At 41.7% G+C, this 18385-nt stretch overlaps 1 protein-coding gene across 4 annotated transcripts in view; it reads right to left on the bottom strand.

Moving 5' to 3' along the window:
* Positions 1 to 874: 874 nt before the first annotated feature.
* Positions 875 to 18385, bottom strand: part of ypel1 (yippee-like 1) — a 31881-nt gene continuing 14370 nt past the window's right edge. For 3 of the 4 annotated variants that reach the window (XM_007908610.2, XM_007908611.2, XM_007908612.2), the window contains exons 2-5: positions 15826 to 16111; positions 6961 to 7004; positions 5255 to 5363; positions 875 to 1327 (exon numbers count right to left, since the gene is read on the bottom strand). In XM_007908610.2, the coding sequence (XP_007906801.1) occupies positions 1238 to 1327; positions 5255 to 5363; positions 6961 to 7004; positions 15826 to 15942 (360 nt within the window). In that variant the 5' untranslated portion in view covers positions 15943 to 16111 and the 3' untranslated portion in view covers positions 875 to 1237. Of the gene's footprint in view, positions 1328 to 5254; positions 5364 to 6960; positions 7005 to 15825; positions 16517 to 18385 lie in introns of those variants that run through there. The other variant, XM_042337298.1, reaches the window with a different exon arrangement.

Here is an 18385-nt window from a genome sequence, read left to right as displayed (position 1 = left end):
GGGAATGAGAGCACACCTTTAACATCGCCAGTTAAAAAAAGAAAATGAATGCACTCAAGTGCAAAAAAAAGGAAATACAAGATCCGACACCATCTTTCCATTAACACTGAGTGACGTTAGCAGCAGAGAGCACCGTTGTTTACAAACAGCTTGCTCTCACATAAATGATTTAACCAGCAAACCACTGCACCCAAACAGCCCACACTCCAGGAACAGCTGTCTGGAAATTACCAGGCCACAGGAAGAAACAAAAACTGAAAGGTTTTTTAAAAAATGGTTTAAATTATAAACAAAAAAATTCTGGTGTGCGCGCCTTTTTTTTTCTTTTTTTTTAAAGGAACCCCCACTCCCCAGGCATGTGCAAAAGAACTTCCTGCGTTCCGTTAAATCTACCAATCCACAGACCGGGAGCCCAGCTCTACACATTAGAAAAGGAAAATCTTGTCCAGAAGACCTCTCTTTTAGCGCCCGGTTTGTTCAGTGCGTTAGTGTACTGCTATGCTACATGGAACCAGCCATACGTGACTTTTTAAAGTTTATTATTTCAGTGGTTGCTTCTCCCCCCCCCCCCCCCCCACCCCACCATGTACCCACTCCCGGTAATAGTTGCAGGTAACTGGGCGCTGGATTGCTGCATTACCAGATCTCTGGCTGCAGGTTGGAGTAACAAAAGATTCAATGGTAACCAGTGGTATTGTCTCAAAATATCACAACTCTGTATCCTTTACCCAGTTCCAAAAATCAAATTTTAAAAAAAATGCTACATTTTTAAAAATATATTCCCTCATCAACCCTCCTCCAAACTGGTCAGCTAATCCAGTAAACTAGTGTAAAAGCATGCAAGCAACAGGAGAGAGACAGACAGGATGGGGGGGGGGGGGGGGGGGGAGAGTGGAGAGCTAATTGGAACAGTCATTTTGTAAAAGCCACTCTCTCCAAAGTGTTTCTTCCCTCACTCAAACTGCAGAAAGATTGGAAAAAACAATTTGTCTACTGAAGTTACAGTGTTTCACACATTAGAGAACACCAAACCTATAGAGAGAAATAGCAGAGGGGCCTGAAGGCCGACAAAAGGCGACATCAATGGTTCAGCTGTGAGGTTTAAAATTCAGCAAAATATTCTTTGAGCTGTCTCATCGCAGATCATTCTCTGTCCATTAGATCAGTCTCTAATATAATCTCAAAGTGAGTTTGCCACAGCCATGCTGGGGGCTGGGCAGGTTTCTCCGCCTGCTCCTCATTCCCACCCGTTGTCTTTGATCATATGGGCCAGTTCGATTATGAACTTTCCTTCTTTGTACTTCTGACTGCTTTCAAATGCGTGCTCCTGCAGATAGATGGAAGGTGGAAAAAAAAGAGTTCAGAGCATGTAAGGAACAGTAAAAATAGACAAATGCACAGACAAATTTATATTGTGAATTCAACAAGCCGCTGAAAACAAAAAGCTACTGAGATGGGAATGTCTGGATTCCCATGGTTGATTTCCTACAATGAGTGATATTGTAAAAATGTTATAATCCACAGGCTGTCCAGAACTCTGTAGCCACTCCAGGCTCCAAGAGCCCATCACTCCATCCTCTCTCAACTCCACTGACTCTCTCAAAGACAGAGTTCAAGATTCTTGTCCTCATTTTGAAATGCTTCCATGTCCTTGCCCAACCCTACCTCTGTGACCACCTACAGCGCTATTGCCTTGGCCACATACTCCACTCAGCAAACACCAGCTGTTGAAGCCTTTGGGCTCCGGGCTGGTGTTTGCTGAGCAGTGTCTAATTTTGTCACTCCAATGCTACAGGAAGTTGGTGTGTTACAGTGTTGGGAGATACGATCATTTGGATCGTAGAGGACGTTCAGGATTCGATGGCAAAGGGAAGGGCATTTCTCCGGGTGTCCAGGCCAACAATCCACCCCACATGAAATTGGTTACTCACTTCATGGCCTCTTTGTTGGATATTTCTATGTGCAGATTAACTGCTGCATTCACCTACAAAATCCAGTCACAATACAGGACATTCTAAAAAGCACTTTGAGATGTCATCCAGACGTGAAAGGCCCCAAATCAAATGCAAGTATCATTATACTAAATCAAAATCCTTCTCCATCGTAACCACCAACTCTTAAGATAGAACAATCCTGATGTTAAGATCCCTCCCATTGTCATTCTAAACATGAGGTGATTTAACTTGAACTACTCTAACACAAGGACAAAAAAATCCATTCTAATACTAATTAACAAGAGGTCTCTAAACAGAGGCCTCCAATTCATCATAAGCAATTAAAAGACTAATAGAAAGCCAAGATTCAGTCAAAAGAGTAGAACACAAATATATTGAAGTTTTTCCAAGACTTTACAGTGTATTCGCTTGACCCCCACCAAGTTTGGTTAATGAAATACATCGATTGGAAAAGGCACAAAAGAAACAAGGCTGATCCCCCCGTTCCACCTAAGGAGAAGTGGGGGGGGGGGGAAGAAAGAAGAAACCCTTTATATTTATATGGCATGGTTCATGTCAGGAGGCCTCTGTGTGGAGTAAAGAACATGTATCATTTGGTCATTCAAACCACGACTTTGTTGGAAACTGCTATGCGCAATTAGCTGCTGCGTTTCATCCACAAATACACAGCCACCACACTTTACAGTATACTCTATGAAGCATTTTGAGATGTATTGAAGATGTGATAAGGCGCTATATCAAATGCAAGGATGATTACTATTATAATAATAAAAGGTGGCTGAAAGCACAATTGAATAAATCGGTTTTAAGACAGGTTTTGAAGGTGGGGAGGGAGTGAGTGGGACTTTGGGATGGAGTTCTAGAGAGCAGTAGAATCGGTGCTTGCCCACTCATGGTGAGGGCATGAAATAGGCTGACTGGACGGAGCAGCTGGGGCAGTAGGGTCAAAGAGGTAAGGTCAAAGAGGTAAGGTTTCATGGTAACTGGTCTCTCTTCTCTCATCTACTAATGACAGTAGTAGTACAGTAGTAGTAAACCTCACACCCAGCACAGCTGAAACCCTTATACACACATTCATCACCTCCTGCCTTGATTTTTCCAATGCCCTCCTCACCAGTCTCCCCAGTTTCACCTACTCATAAAATACAATTAATTCAAGACTCCACCACCTGTGTGCTCACCTACACTAAACTCCACACCCCCATTATCCTTGCAAGGCTCCACTGGCTCTCGATTGCAGAATGAATCGATTTCAGGATCCTCACACTTGTGTACAAAAAATCACTTCAGGCCCTGGAAGCTCCCTATTTCTCAGATCTGCTTACACCTCTCTCCTCTACCCACTTTGCTCAGTTGGCTCTGGCCTCCGGCGCATCCCGAGTCTCCTCTGCTGCACCCTCAGGAGCCATGCTTTCAGCTATTACGACCCAAGACTCTGGAACTCTCTACCTCAATCCCTTTGCTTTCCCCCATTATTGTCTGTCTTCCGATCACACTGAAGACCTTCCTCTTCAACAGTAACTATGGTCGCCTTTCCTCTCTCCCTGGGTCAGCATCAAGCTCTGTCACTGTTTAGTGCTTTGAGAGTCTACCCCACTTGAAAGGTGCTATACAATACAAAATTACATTTGTATAGCGCCTTTCACATCTTGGGATGTCACCCTGACGCGAAAGGCGCTTTATAATGTCATTTTGTTGTTGTTGTTCATTGTCAGGAGGACGTCCCAAGGCACTGGACAGTCAGGGATTTGTGAGTTGTTGTTACTTTTTCAACGGCAATACTCTGAAACGAAGAAATGGGCCAAAGGGTTTTCTTCATCCAAACTAATCTTGTGATCACTTACTGCTGGTTGCACATCCACCAAGTCACGTGTCACTCACTAAATCCAAAGGATGTGCGAATAAGCAATAAAGACATTGGTCTACATTGTCAAATTAGTTGACTTCAAATCCACCGAGGTTAATGCTCCAGTAAAGCTGTACCTAGTGTACTGCACATTCTGAGTTGCACTGTTGTGATACTAGGGGTAGATGACAGCAGTGATGAGTAAGGATTCTTTAGCCTCAAAATAGAGTAGACAGATGGGGATTTGGTAGACGTACACAAGATAATAATAATCCTTACATTTGAGATAGGGCCTTATCACATCTTTGAGATGTTATACAGCACCTCACAGAATATACTGTAAAGCGAATTGACTGCATATTTTGTGGGCGAATCGCGGCAGCCAATTGCATTCAGCAGTTGTGGATTGAGTGACCAATTTATTATTATTATTTTCTTTTGAAAGAATTATTACCCCGGAAAAGCAATCTGCCAATCAACTAACAACTGGATTCCTACTTACTGCTAGGTAAACAGAGGTGTGTGGAATAAGGAAACTTGCCCAACGTTTCGTCCTGCCCAGGAATCGAACCCAGGTCTCCCGTTTGCAAGGCGAGTGCTCTAACCACTGAGCTACAGGTCTCCACAAGATACATAGTAAACCAGCAACAAATACTTTCAAATACACCAAGGCAACAGAACAACATTCAGAAAGGCACAAGGGAATATTGCTTCAAACCAAGAGTAAGTCAACAGCTGGATGGAGGATTGGAAATGATTTTGAGGCAAGGACATTGGACTTAACAGCTAGATGCTGCAACATAGATAGTATGGTTAGTATTCTGAACGAATGCAATAAAAGGGTCTGAAGAGCTCTTCATCCAAATCTGTCTCGTTATAATGCACTGGAGCTTTTGATAGGCTTTTTCAGATATTGTTTGTGTTGTAATTATTGAAGTGAATTCATTTAGAGGAAGAATTGATCGCATGCGACTATCATTAGGTTAGCATCAACTGTAAGAGTAAAATAAAAACTTACAGTGGGCAGCAGTTGCTGAAAGCTACAGGGATAAAGTGGCACTGCGGTGGCAATGTTTCATTCTTAAGTGAAACAACTGTGATCAATACGGAATTGTGCAACATGTTCAATCTGATTACAAGAGACCATTAGCGTGCTGTGAGTCCATGGAGATTATTGTTAGGTCAGGAAGCAGAGTTCACAACGATCTTACAGCACTTGAAATGATAAAATTATTTGGGGGAGAAATGGAGCAAAAATCTGCATCATATCTCATCAGCTGGTGACACTACACAAATATGCTCTTCTAGAGGTGGGGGACAGGGGGAACTACCTAGAAATTAGTACAATAACAACTTGCATTTATTTAGCGCCCTTCACGTGGGGTAGCACCCCGGGGAGCTTGTTGGCGAGTAACAGCCACTGTTTAAAAAAAAAGTTAATGCAGACACGTACATATTTCCATCCCAGTGTGGTTTTGCAGTTTTCACAGTAGATATCGGCTACGGCATGCAGTCCGGTCAGCAGTACTCTCTCCTCGGCTGGCCCACAACCCACATTGACCCTGCACAGGAAAAGATCAAAGCCTTCAGTCATCTTGTCCTCAGCCACTCCTCAAACACACAACCTACAGACACAACACAATGTAAACACAGGCCAAGAGTTCCTCCAGGGGGAAGAACCAGACATTTTCCAACACATACATTTCCAAACTTTAAGTCGCCATTATAGATTCAAATACAATCCAAACAGGCAAAATGATTCTGCTATGATACACTTTGTGTTTCACCACTCCTTTAAAGCTGCACCATAAAAATTTGATCAGGGCCTGTGTGCAGTCAGTAAGCATCTTTGCAACGGTGCAGGAGCATGTTGTGAAATGCATTTCCCATCAGCTCAGGGTCATTTGCCAGTACTGATTATATTCAAAGCCACACCCAGAAGACGCCATTCCACTCTACAACTGCAGCACTCCAATCAGCAAACCATGCATACACTGGTAAAGGTCACATAACATACCACTTAGCTTATGGCAATATAAGCTGATGGTACAATCTTAAAAGGGATGAAGGAACAGAGAGACCTGGGGGTTCATATAAGTAAAGCTTTGAAGGTGGAGGGACAGGTAGATAAAGCTGTTAAAAAAGCATACAAGATACTGGGCTTTATAAATAGGGACAGAGAATACAAAAGTCAGGAAGTTACGATGAACCTTTATATAAAACACTGGTTAGTCCTCAGCGAGAGACTGTGTTCAGTTCTGGGCACCACACTTTAGGAAGGATGGCAAGGCATTGGAGAGGGTGCGAAGGAGATTGACCAGAATGGTACCAGGAATGAGGGACTTCAGTTATGAGGAGAGGCAGAGAAGTGAGGATTATTCTCCTTGGAGCAGAGAAGGTTAAGAGGAGACTTAATAGAAGTTTGCAAAATTATGAGGGGATTCGATAGGGTGAACAAAGAGAAATTATTTCCACTGGCGGGTGGGTCGGTAACCCCAGGACACCGATTTAAAATAGTTGTTAAAGGAAACAGAGGGGAGGTGAGAAGAAATTTTTTCACACAGCAAGTTGTTTGGATCTGGAATGCATTGCCTGAACGGGTGGTGGAAGCTGATTCCATAACAACTTTTAAGAGAGAAGCAGATAATTATTTTGGGAGGACAAGTTTGCAGGCTATAGAGAGAAAGTGGGGGAGTGGGATTGCATAGGATAGCTCTTTTCAAAGAGCTGGCACAGACACGATGGGTCGAATGGCCTCCTTCTATGCTGTATAATTCTATGATTCTATGATACACAAGGAATATGAAGCCATTTTTTAAATAAGTTAAACCTATAGGGTAATCTTCAATCTTAAAATAAAAAACACTCTTCATACACCAAAGAAACAGTTCCACACATCCTCCCTGCAAAAAAAACGTGTATACGTGCATTAGAGAGAGGATAAGGTGAAGCTATTCTTGTGGTTTTTTGCATTTAAAATGCCTACAATACCAAAAAACAAGGAAGCACATTGCATGAGAACCTAGGTAACAGTTTAATTCAGAGGGATCTAGAGAAAACACACAAGACATCCATCTATCATGGTGACGAACCCGGTTTAAAATTATGAATGGAACTACCTTATAACAAAGAGAAAACAAAAGCATGTATGGTACTTACACAGAGTTAAACAGGTACGCTCGTCCCTGGCTGCCTTGGAACGACTGTTAAAAAGAAAAAAAATAACTTAATACAAGAGAGAACCTTATATGGAGATTTCAGTTCATTATTTTCAAAAGTTTATCTATAGATCAAGTAATTATTTAAGTGAAAAGAATGCAGGTACTTTTGACTTTTGTATATGGATTGCATAGTACAACTTAAAATCCTTTCAGAATCTTGAAGATAAGCAGTTTATAATCTAACACTTTTCTCACATGAAATGTGTGTGGATAATAATCCTTGTATTTGATTATAGCGCCTTATCACATCCGAGATGTCTCAAAGTGCTTCACAGGAATTATCCTAAACAGTGGTACATTTCGTAGGCAAAAGCAGCAGCCAATTTCCCCACAAACAAACATGAAGTGAGTGATCAATATTATCTGGAGAATTGTTGGCAAGGACACCATGAGAAACACGCTTCTTTTTTCGAATAGTGCCAATGGGATCTTTAACGTCCACCTGAACAGGCAGATAGGACCTCAGTTTAATGTCTCATTCAAGGTATGAGATGAATGGGGAAAACAGCCTAAACTTTTCCACAAAAACATTTTTAATATAGCACCTGCAGCAATTTTTTGAAGATTACATCTTCAATTTTAAGATATAGTTAGAAAGGGGTTCATTAGATTGCAGGTGTCCTTGTTGGGAGTTTGGACCAAAACATTAATGTATCCAAAATATTCAATACACGCAGGACCACTCCATTGCAATGCACAATAACAAAATGCCAGCTAGCATGGGGGGGGGGGGGGGGAGAGAAAGCTAAAATGGCCAAGTTCTGTGTCGGTGGGTTCCTGCTAATATGCCTGCGCAGTGCATAGAAAGTGACTTCATCTGTGACCTATAGCCTTGGAAGTCAGTAATTTTGGTGTACTTCACACCAACAAGTATTTCATTTTTCTGCACACAAATGCAGTGAATGAAAAATAGCTGACAAGCGATCATGCCGCATTACAGCACTGGGTGGGATTTTATAATCTCCTCTCCCTTCGCTCAACTACTATGGTATAACAAACCTCACCTCCACTTATCACATCCGAGATGTCTCAAAGTACCTCACAGGAACTTCACGGTGATTTTGATATTAACAAAAGGGTCAATTAAAGATAGGTATTGGAATGATTTTTTTAAAAAAATTATTTGGCATTGCACCAATCCAGAAGGCCAATGAAGCTGAATAAATTGGGATTTTTAAATCGAAGATAGATACATGAGAGGTAAGAATATTAAAGATTACAAGGAAAAGTAAAATACAACTAAATAGGTACTCAAAGATCTGCTGAGATCTAATAAACTAGCAGAACCGGCTTGGTGGGCTGAGGATGGCCTCTCCCTATAATCCCCATAGAATGTATACAGTTCAACTAGAAATATACTGAGCAGCAATTATGATGCTAGAACCATTTAAGATGAATCATTGCAAATCTAAAATATGCAACAGGAACTCACAAAAATATGGCAGAAGTATATTTCATTATACCAAATGACTGGCCACCAACTCTGGAGGAATCAGTTACTCTTTCAATCTGAGCAATAGTGCACTGGCCCTCAGGGCTGTGTCCCTTTAGTTTAATTAAAAACCCATTTCAATTCAAAAACAGAATCCCAAATCAAAGGTGGTAACGAGTACAGAAACAGCCTAGTCAGATTTGTACCCATTTGAAAAGCAGATGGGAAAAGAATCGGTGAAGAGTTCTCCCAGCATGTTTTGGAAAACCTGGCAACATAACTAATGACTTTACATCATAAGTGGCTGTTTGTCGGACATCAATGTACAAATACACTGCCAAGTGTGCCTACAAATACAATTACTCCTCTTAACAATAACCCTTGCATTTGATATAGTGCCTTATCGTGTCATTGAGAGTTCTCCAAGCACTTCATAGGATATACTGTAAAGTGGATTGACTGCATATTTTGTGGGTGAACCCGGCAGCCAATTTGCGCACAGTAGTATCCCACAGACATTTGTGGAGTAGGTGACCAATTTATATTTGGGGGATTTGTTGACTAGTTGGATTTGTTCTCTTTTTGAATTGCCATGGGATCTTTAACGTCCACCTGAACAGGCAGACGGGACCTCACAATAATTCCTGTGGTGTGCTTTGATAAATTCTCCCGACCGAAAAGGTGCTATATTATTATAAACTTCATTATAGGTAGTTATAACAGTTTCCACTGTTTTTTAAAAAAAAAATTGTAAAAATAGTAGGATTTTCCAAATTTGTTCCAAATCTGGGAAAATTTATTCCCACCATGAAAAAGCTGATGGGTTGGAAATACAAACAGGCTTGACTTTCAGGCCATAACTCAGCACAGATTCCACTTCCTGCTAGCTGTGGGCATGAGTAGCAATGGAGGTCAGCCATGTTTATAGTCGGCAAGATCATTAAAAAAAGGTAAATAAGTCAATATCAGGAGTCACTTTTTTTTAATATTAAAAAAGCAAAAATAGTTTGCAACCGTAATCATCTTTTTTTTAAAAAAGGTATCTGACAAATCCATTTCTATGCTTATGAGTATCCAAACCAGAGAGCACCGAAACATGGAAATTCGAGAATATTTTTTGGAATGGAATGCGCACTCTCTCTCTAGAGGGATGCATCCCGTTTACCTAATTCCGGAGAGTATGAAGTGCAAGTTGGCAAGAGCCCTGAACGTGTGGTGGGATATACTGCTGGAGTCTAACCAGCTAAACTAGCTAAAACTGCATAGCTTGCCAATGAAAGCGCTCTCTGGCAAGCTTTTTCAGCTGTTAGGGTTGCTTGCAGGGTTAATAGGAGTTAAGCGGGAAGAATCCCTGCTCCCAGTGATTCGTCTGCCCTTCCAAGTCCTGCCGACAAACCTGTGCTGTCATCAACAGTGCCCTGGAGTACTGTGGACTTGCCTGGCTCAAGAACTGGACTACCAAGAGACTGCCATAGAAGGGTTGGCTTGATTCTGACATTTCACTGCTAAATGTGTCCCATTGGAACCAGTTCAGCTCAAAGCCCCTGCTTACCTCCTCCCCCAAACCCCCAGAGGATAGTCTCTAGTTGGTCATTTGACATTAGGCCTCACTAGGTGGATGGCAAATACCAGGTATTCCCCGCGAGCTTCCTAGCGGGCAATACAGCAGCATGAAATGCATGAGAGCACGGCCACCATCTTTGGACGCATATCCCTTCCCATTGAGTGATGGTGCCATCAGTTGGAGGTGCAGAGCTGAAGAAGCTGCTGCTTCCTTCTCTGGAAACCAATGAATGTGGATTCCAAGCCCTGGATGTACAAATGTGAGTCCACGAACTTGGACACCAGGCAACAACTTCAGTAGCTCCCAAGCCCCGGTTTCCTCATGAACTATCTGACAGACATCTGCCTTCAGGGTGGTGCAACAGGCCTTTTCAGGACAGCGTGTGACATGCCAGGAATCTTGATGTTCAAGGTCCAAGTCCAACAGCACATACCAGACTTATTTAGCACCAGCTGCTTAATCCAGATCCTCACGTGAAGGGCCTTTGGCAAATGCTGTGAAGCCGACTCTGCCTCCAGGTACTCAGCAACAGGTCAGTGCCCTCCCTCCCTCCTTGTAGCCGCATCCCACGTTTGTCACAAATCCAACTTGCCACTTGATCCTGGGAGTATTCAAATGGAATGGAGGAAGCCTCTCTGTTCGCCAGAAGCTCAGAGCTGCACAGAAACCTTGTGGTCTTATGTACCACAAGCTTGACTGTATTGGGACCTTGCTGTCGTTGGAGAGACGAGCACAACCAGAGTGCTATTTGCCCCTTCTCTGCCAGGTCCTTCAACACACCTTCCAAGAAAAATGTGGTGTCCACGATAATCTCCGTCTACCACTAAGACATCAGATAATTGGACGGACTGCCCTTCAATCTTCCAATCAATACCCTCGATGTCTTCTCTTGAGTCGTGCAGAACCATGATTCCACACTTGGGGGCACCCACCAAGACTGCCCATTGTCACCCACCCTATTTCGATGTATTTATCAATGACCTTAATAATAAGACAGAAGCAAAGCGGAAAAAGAACATTTATTTTAAAAAGACTGATTTCTGGTGTAATTGTTTATAGAACATTTGAGATAATTCAATCTAAAAGAACCACTTAAATCCAAATAGGCAGAGGTGCTGGGGGATGGTTGCCTTCTATTTGCCTTCCATCATAACCAAGCCTTGTCTGATAGTGATCCGAACTTTCTATTCCTTCTGGACGCCTGGATTTTGTACGATATGATTAGCAAAACTTTTGTGACCTTGAAACTAATTACTAAGTTATTACTACATCCAGTTAATTACAAAATAACTAGTCATACAGAAAATGCACCTAGCTGGCAAATAATCAGTTGGGTACAGAATGTCTGGACTACCAGATCCTTTCTGGAGATTTAATTCTCCCATGTGTATGGATTCCACATTAAGTTGTATTTCAGCTAGAAACAATGATTTGTTTTTGTGCCCAATATTCATCAAACGAGGCAGAGGCATTCTGCCGACATGAACATACCTCTTCAGGAGAATTAACTCTTACAAATATAACGTTCAGCTTTGACTGGTTCCCAATTACATCATCTTTCCATTACTAACCAGAAATCCACACCTCTATTGCCAGTGCAGAGTTACGGGAGACACAATCCAGGGTTTCAAAGATCAGCACGTTCTTTATTGCTGCACTGGTTAGCAGTCTGCCAGCGAGATACCCATATACAATCACATCTCCTGTATCCGAAAATGCATGATCACTGACACACAGGAGGCTGGTATAGATCAAGAATTTTCCATAGTCTAACATCTTGCTTAATGGACTAAATGGGGTGGAGGGTGATATACCCAGGCAGAATTGCAAACCAAATTCTTAGTACTCTAGTTGCACAGTTGCACAATGATCAAACCTTTCCACTTGATCAGAAAACAAGAGAACCAAGAAACAGTTTAAAACAAAGACAAAAAGACAATATATATTTTACAATATAAAATTATATTTGTATAGCACTTAATAGTAATGACCGAGAAAGGGGTGGGCACTGAGCAGATGTGGTGAGGGGGAGGGTGGAGAAAAACACAATCAGCCTTATCATAAGGAAGGAGTAGAGACTTATCTCGTCCCTCTACCCTGCACACCTCCAGTAGTTATACTGCAGTTATCTGAAAGTTCTTTAAACAACCACTATAACTTCTGTCTTTTGGAGCTATGCCATTACATTCGGTCCAGGTAGCTGAGACACTGATTGGAGTAGGCAGACTGCTGCGCGTGTCTAAACCATTCTAGAAAAATGTCAACAGAATCAAGCCACATCTCATGTGCACTCAAGTGTTATAAACCTAGTGAACATGTCAAGCTGTTTAGTGCAGGATACTACCAAGGTTGAAAAAANGAGTGAAAAGGAAAGTCAATGAGCAGTGGTTATCATAGAATATTACAGCACAGAAGGAGACCATTCGGCCCATTGTGCCTGTGTCAGCTCTTTGGAAGAGCTAATGAATCAGTCCCACTTCCTCGCTCTTTTCCCATATCCCTGCAAATGTTTCCTTTTCAAATACTTATCTAATTCCCTTTTGAAAGTTGTTATTGAATCTGTTTCCACCACCCTTTCAGGCAGTGCATTCCAGACCATAACAACTCTCTGTGTCAAAAAAAAATTCTCCACATCTTCCTTTATGCGAAGACAAACTTAGATGTTAAGTCTGCTTGAGGGAAGCCCAAGAAAGGTTTCAAAGTAAAAAGGTCCTGCGGGGGAAAAAAGGAATGAGAAAAAGTAGGACGAATGGGCTGCAAGTTTGGATTTTAGTTCATTCAAAGAGAGGAACTTGCACATGTTATACTTGGAATGAACAAGAGAATTAACTTCAGAGATGCAATATTCAAAGTACTACAGGGAGGTTGGAAAACAAAGTAGATGGGAGAAGAGCTCGAAACCAATAACTAGCATTTATTCAATGGCCTTCAGGTGGAGCAACGTCGCGGAGCACTTTACAGAGATGGTATCAAGCAAGAGTGGGGGAAAGGGAGGGAAGGAGGATGACCATAAGCAAGATCAAATAGTTATATATTTAGACAGCTTTTGACAATAGCAAAGGGGCAGCGTAAAAGAGCTGAGGGCCAGTTCCAGAAGACAGAGGCAGAAAGTGGCACAGATGGTGAGGCAAACAGCAGGCCCAAGTTTCCCAAGTGGACAAGGCAAGCAGAAGAGTGTGTTTGAGCAACCAATCATTCATTAGCCTTCTCTTTTGTTCTGTCCAGGCTTGCAAAAAATGCACGAAGAGCCACATATCAGTGCTTCCATTTTTGCTGAGATATGATTTTGAGAGTTAGTTTTAGCACAGTCACTTTCTGGAAAGGAATGTCTGAAATTGAGTTCATCTGTGTGGAACCTTTGTATGGATCTTCCTGCACGGGATCAAAAAACCACCCTGATAGATACAAAAAGCATAATGATGAATGGCTGCTACAAACGTCATTTACTCCAGAGTGAAACTACTGCTACACTGGGCGACAGATGAGTGCCACCCCTAAAAGCTTTTGCCTGAACCTTAGGCAATACTATAGACATCTGATCACAAATTTAATCCTTAGTAGTCAGCTAAATTAAGATATGCTTAATGGACACCAAGACACACCAACAAGTAAACATTCCCCCAGACCAAATGTTTTCACAAGTTTCTTTGAACTGATTGTCAAGTGTTCTTCACGCCAACCAGACTGATCCATCCAGCAACAGACATAGAATTGTCACAGCCCCAGTTGGGCGCAAAGAAAAAAAAATGCAAACCACGAATGTTATGAAGGAACTCTCCAGGTAGGTTTGAGAATGAAGTGATTTGCAAAATTTGCTCAATTAAAGGCTGCAGTTTAAAGGATACCAGGGCTAAGACTGATGAAACCAGAACCTGAAGCAGAAAATACAAACCTGTGCAAATAAAAGTGGTCGTCAAAGCACCAACTACTTTTCAGTTAAATCTCTGCCTTCACGCAGAAGCCCGATGTATTTCCCCAAATAAAACAGGATTTTCTTTTTAAAAAGACAGCAAATAGTCTTTTTCAAATTGGTGATGGCCACACCAAGCAAGGCTGTCAATCATTATTCAATGCATGGTTAAAATTAAACATCATTATGGGTGGAGAAACAAGAGTCTGGTATTTGCACTGGCAGCCTCAGGGCCATGTGTTATCAGTAATCCTGCAAAACACAAGGAACTGGAGAACAGGAAAGGCTTAATTAAACAGAGAACCTTTCCTTCCTGGTACCACCCAATCCTGCCCCCCACCACACCACAAAAGCCTGTTCACCGATTCTCTCTCATTACTACTTCAATACCATATAGGTTACTCAACCACAATCAGATTTAATGTCCACTTGTTCTTTTTGCAGGCTATATTGAGCTTGCTCGTTCTCTCAATTGAAATCCAGGTCAAACGGTGTGGCTCATCCTTCAATAGTGAGAAGGAGTATGCGAGGATTCCACACCCACACCCGGACAGCTGCTGCAACAAAAAAAACTAATGTACAAGGTTGAGAAAAAAAACACTGGAGGCAATTGCCAAGCTGAAATCTCATTGAGGACACACATAGGTCAAAAAGTGTGGCAGTAAACCTCAGCTGCTTTATAATAAAATTAATCTGTCCCATACGTTGCAGTCTGGTCACCATTATTACTTTTAAAGAATGTTGATCAGTTTTGTCCTTGCCCTTCTCATTCATTGTGAGGCAGGTTCTCAGACACTGGTAGCTGGCCAGCTTGCGTCTCTAGCTCTGCCTAACGTGCCAGCACATGTAAGATGTCATTTGGGACAGCAGTTTTTGAGAAATGCTAAACGCGCATAAATCAGAAGAAGCTGATTCAATGAAATCAAGTGGATAGGATTTCAGATCCCTTCATGCCCCCCACAACACATTGGGGTCAATAGCTCCTTTCTGGGGCAGACACGAAGGGTCAACAGGACTCCTCAAGAATATAAGAAATGCTAGACAAAAAAACACCAAGGTCCATCTAGTTCATCTTCCAGGTGGTCGCATGTACAAATATAGTAAAAATATAAAATAATCCTTGCATTTGACATAGCGCTTTTCACGTCTTCTAGATGTCTCAAAGCTCTTCACAGAATAGACTGTAAAATGAATGGACTGGATTTTTATGGGTGAAATGTGGCAGCCAATTGTCCCATAAACAGTCATGGATTGAAGTGACCAATTTATTTATTTTTTTCTTGAGGGATTATCAGGTGTGTGGAGTAAGGAAACTTGCTCAAGGTTTCACCCTGCCGGGAATCAAACGCAGGTCTCTTGTTTGCGAGGAGAGTGCTCTAACCACTGAGTTACAGGACTCCACAAACTACCCACACGTCCCAAACTACCAATGTACTATATCCCATAATGTAATTTCCTAAAAGAAAACTATCTCATCCGTGTTTGCTCCTTCTCTGGGGGGCATTTCTATATTTCTACATGGAAATCTAAGCCTGTGATTCTCCACACGATGAGCTCAGAATTTCAAAAATGTTATCATGAACATTGGTTGTGTAGAGGCCAGGCACAAGAGGATGGAACAAACATCCTAATGAGCTGATAATTCAATTGAAGCTATAAGTCATAATTAGGAGTATCTGTACTTTTCCAATGGATGAGATTGGCTATTAATAGCAATCTCTTTGCTATTAATTGCTATTAATAGCAATCTCTTGCTTTCTCTCTTTGGACAACAGAAGAGGTCTGCCAACAGCCACTGAGGAGGGGGAAGTGAATCCCTTAGTCATGAGTTTTATTGATAAAGATTTTTTACAAGGAGGAAGGGGTAAAAGGAGGTGAAAAAGTTAGCAGCCCATACCTTGGAGATGAGCTCATCGTGATTGGCAAGGTGAGCTCGGCAGTGGATGCAGCTGTACGTCCTGTGGCAGTTGGGCAGATAAGCCTGGAAGGTTTTCGACTTAGTCATCTTCACCATTTCCAACGGGTGTTCTTCGCTGCTAAGCTCTGGGCTGGCAGTCGAAGAGTTACAAGCCTGGTGCACTCTCTGACAGAAGAAACACTGGAAAACGCAAGCAAAAGCCGTCGTTGTACTGGAGTGTGTGTGGCCTTCTCCACACAGACACCGTGAGAGAAACTGTCAGAACCTGCAACGAAAGAACAGGATAAGGAATATCAGCTTGGGTTAGCAAGTCTCCACACCTCTCACCATGACAAGCACCAGTCAAGATGTGATGCTTATTTATCCCACTAGATGCAGGGGAGTGGCAATGCAGCAAAAATAAGTATTACACAAATTATTCGACAGCAGTAACTAAAATTAAGTCAGTCTTTTCATTACACACTTCCCTCCTTTGATTTTTTTTAATATTAATTTTTCTTCCAATCTTTTCTGCTCCTTTCCTAGGCCCTGTACACCTTCTGATGTTTCCATGGACATATGTGGACCTTGCCCAATGAGTTTCAGCAGGCTTTCAATCCTATTTAATCACAGCTGAGCCCAATCTGGTCCTTCACTGTTGCATGCAGACCTCAATGAGAATAGCAATGGTGGAATCAGATACTCAAAAATACACAACTTGTACAGAGTGATCAAACAGTTGTGATACCATTACAATGTCTCTCATGAGTCTTAAACAAAATGATAATTATTAGTAATTATTAAAATAAATGGTATCAACTTTTTGGTCACCCTGTATAAAGACAATTCGTTCTTCTCTAGTTCACCCTCCCTCAATTTGGTTTAAAATCATTTGAGTTTCCAAGCGATCAATTAACCTAACATTGGATGCACTAATAGCTCCAACAGCATCTGAAACATGGATGTTATCAAGTAAAATTCCTGTCACAGAATTCACTGTCATAATCAAGAAAAAAAAAGTTGCATATGTGAGAAAAAGATACAAGAAATAAAATGGAGTCAATTGGGAAAAATTACTCCCACTGGTTACAGCAGTGACGAGAGGGCATCAAATTAAGATATTAGCAAGGGAGCTAGGGATAAGGGATTTTTTTAAAAAACAAACTGTAAAGATGTGAAATGTCTTGCTGGGTGCAATGATCAAAGTAGGATTCAGATTAGCTTTCAAAAGGGAATGAGACAGATGTCCAAAAAGGAGTCATATGCAGGGGTATAGGGAAACGCAGCTAAATGGGATTGAATGGACTATTTCAAAGAGCTAGCACAAACAGTTTGCTGAATAGCCTTATTTTGTGTTGTAAATTTTTCTAGTTCAAACATCACTGAAATGTTAAACTAACAGCTGTTTGACCTAAAATGCAATTAAGGGTTGCTGATCAGATATTCAAAGCCCCTGTTTGATGTGTCTCATGGACAACTCAAGTTAAATTGACATAAATTGCAACAAAAACAAGTGGTTGGTTTAAAACGCACAGTGCTACTTCTTATCTGAATTGCCAGACTCGAGTGCAACAATAATTTGCATTTATATAGCATAAGGTCCAAGTGTTTCACAATGACAGGGTCTGACACAAAGCAAGGGAGAAGAGGTAGGTTTTAAAATGGGATTATTGAAAGACAGGAAAGTAGAGGGAGGTAGTTCTGGAGGTTAGGGGTGTAATGACCTAATGCTCAGCCAACAATGGTGCGGAAGGGGAGGAATAGCAGCGGGCCCCAATTCGCCAAACAGAGTGGAGAGAAGATCAAATGAAAGGAAGGTGCTAGGAAGCGTCGATGGGGATTTATACGCGAGGGTGAGTAACTGAAGTCAATCTGTTGACAAACAGGAAGACAGTGGAACCCGACGAGGACTGGAGGTTTGGTGCGGGTGAGGATGCGACAGCAGATTTTTGGATGAGCTGGATCTTTCTTGTGCATGGTGGAACTGGGAAACAGCCAACAAGCACATTCAAAAAAAAAAAGGCAATAAAAAAAGGTTCAATCCCATTTAGTACAGGATAGGGGTGAAAGTGGGCAATGTGGTGGGGGTGAAGAAAGGTACGTCTTAGTCAGGGACAGAAATGTAAGGAATGATGGAGAGTGGGGCAAATCAAACCAGACACTGAGGTTTCCCTGTAAGGTTCAGTGAGTTTAATAATAATAATAAGTTTAAGAGCGAAGTCAAGAATGTAGAGGAGGTTAGAGCCATAAAGAGACATTGGGGGTAGCCAAGGAGGATGGCTTCAACCTTGTCCATATTTAACTACAAATAATAAATGCTCATCCAGGCCTAGATGTCAAGCAGGCAAACGGAAAGGCAAAAGTTACAGTAATTTGTTGGACAGACCACACAATAAACATACATGTGTGGATGTTGCTTGGACAATACATTATGACGTTCTGCTAAACAAGGATTTATGCAGCAACTTAAAGCAACTGGAATTTGTTTGAACTTCGGTGGGTTTCATTCTGCTCCACCCAGTGGCTGGTATCTGATATTGCAATATTCAATGTGCAATAT

The sequence above is a fragment of the Callorhinchus milii genome, unplaced genomic scaffold, assembly GCF_018977255.1.
Source record: "Callorhinchus milii isolate IMCB2004 unplaced genomic scaffold, IMCB_Cmil_1.0 Scaffold8, whole genome shotgun sequence".
In the NCBI taxonomy this organism is placed as follows: domain Eukaryota; kingdom Metazoa; phylum Chordata; class Chondrichthyes; order Chimaeriformes; family Callorhinchidae; genus Callorhinchus; species Callorhinchus milii.
Note: the sequence above shows the minus strand (reverse complement) of the source record. Positions and strands in the feature narration are given on the sequence as shown.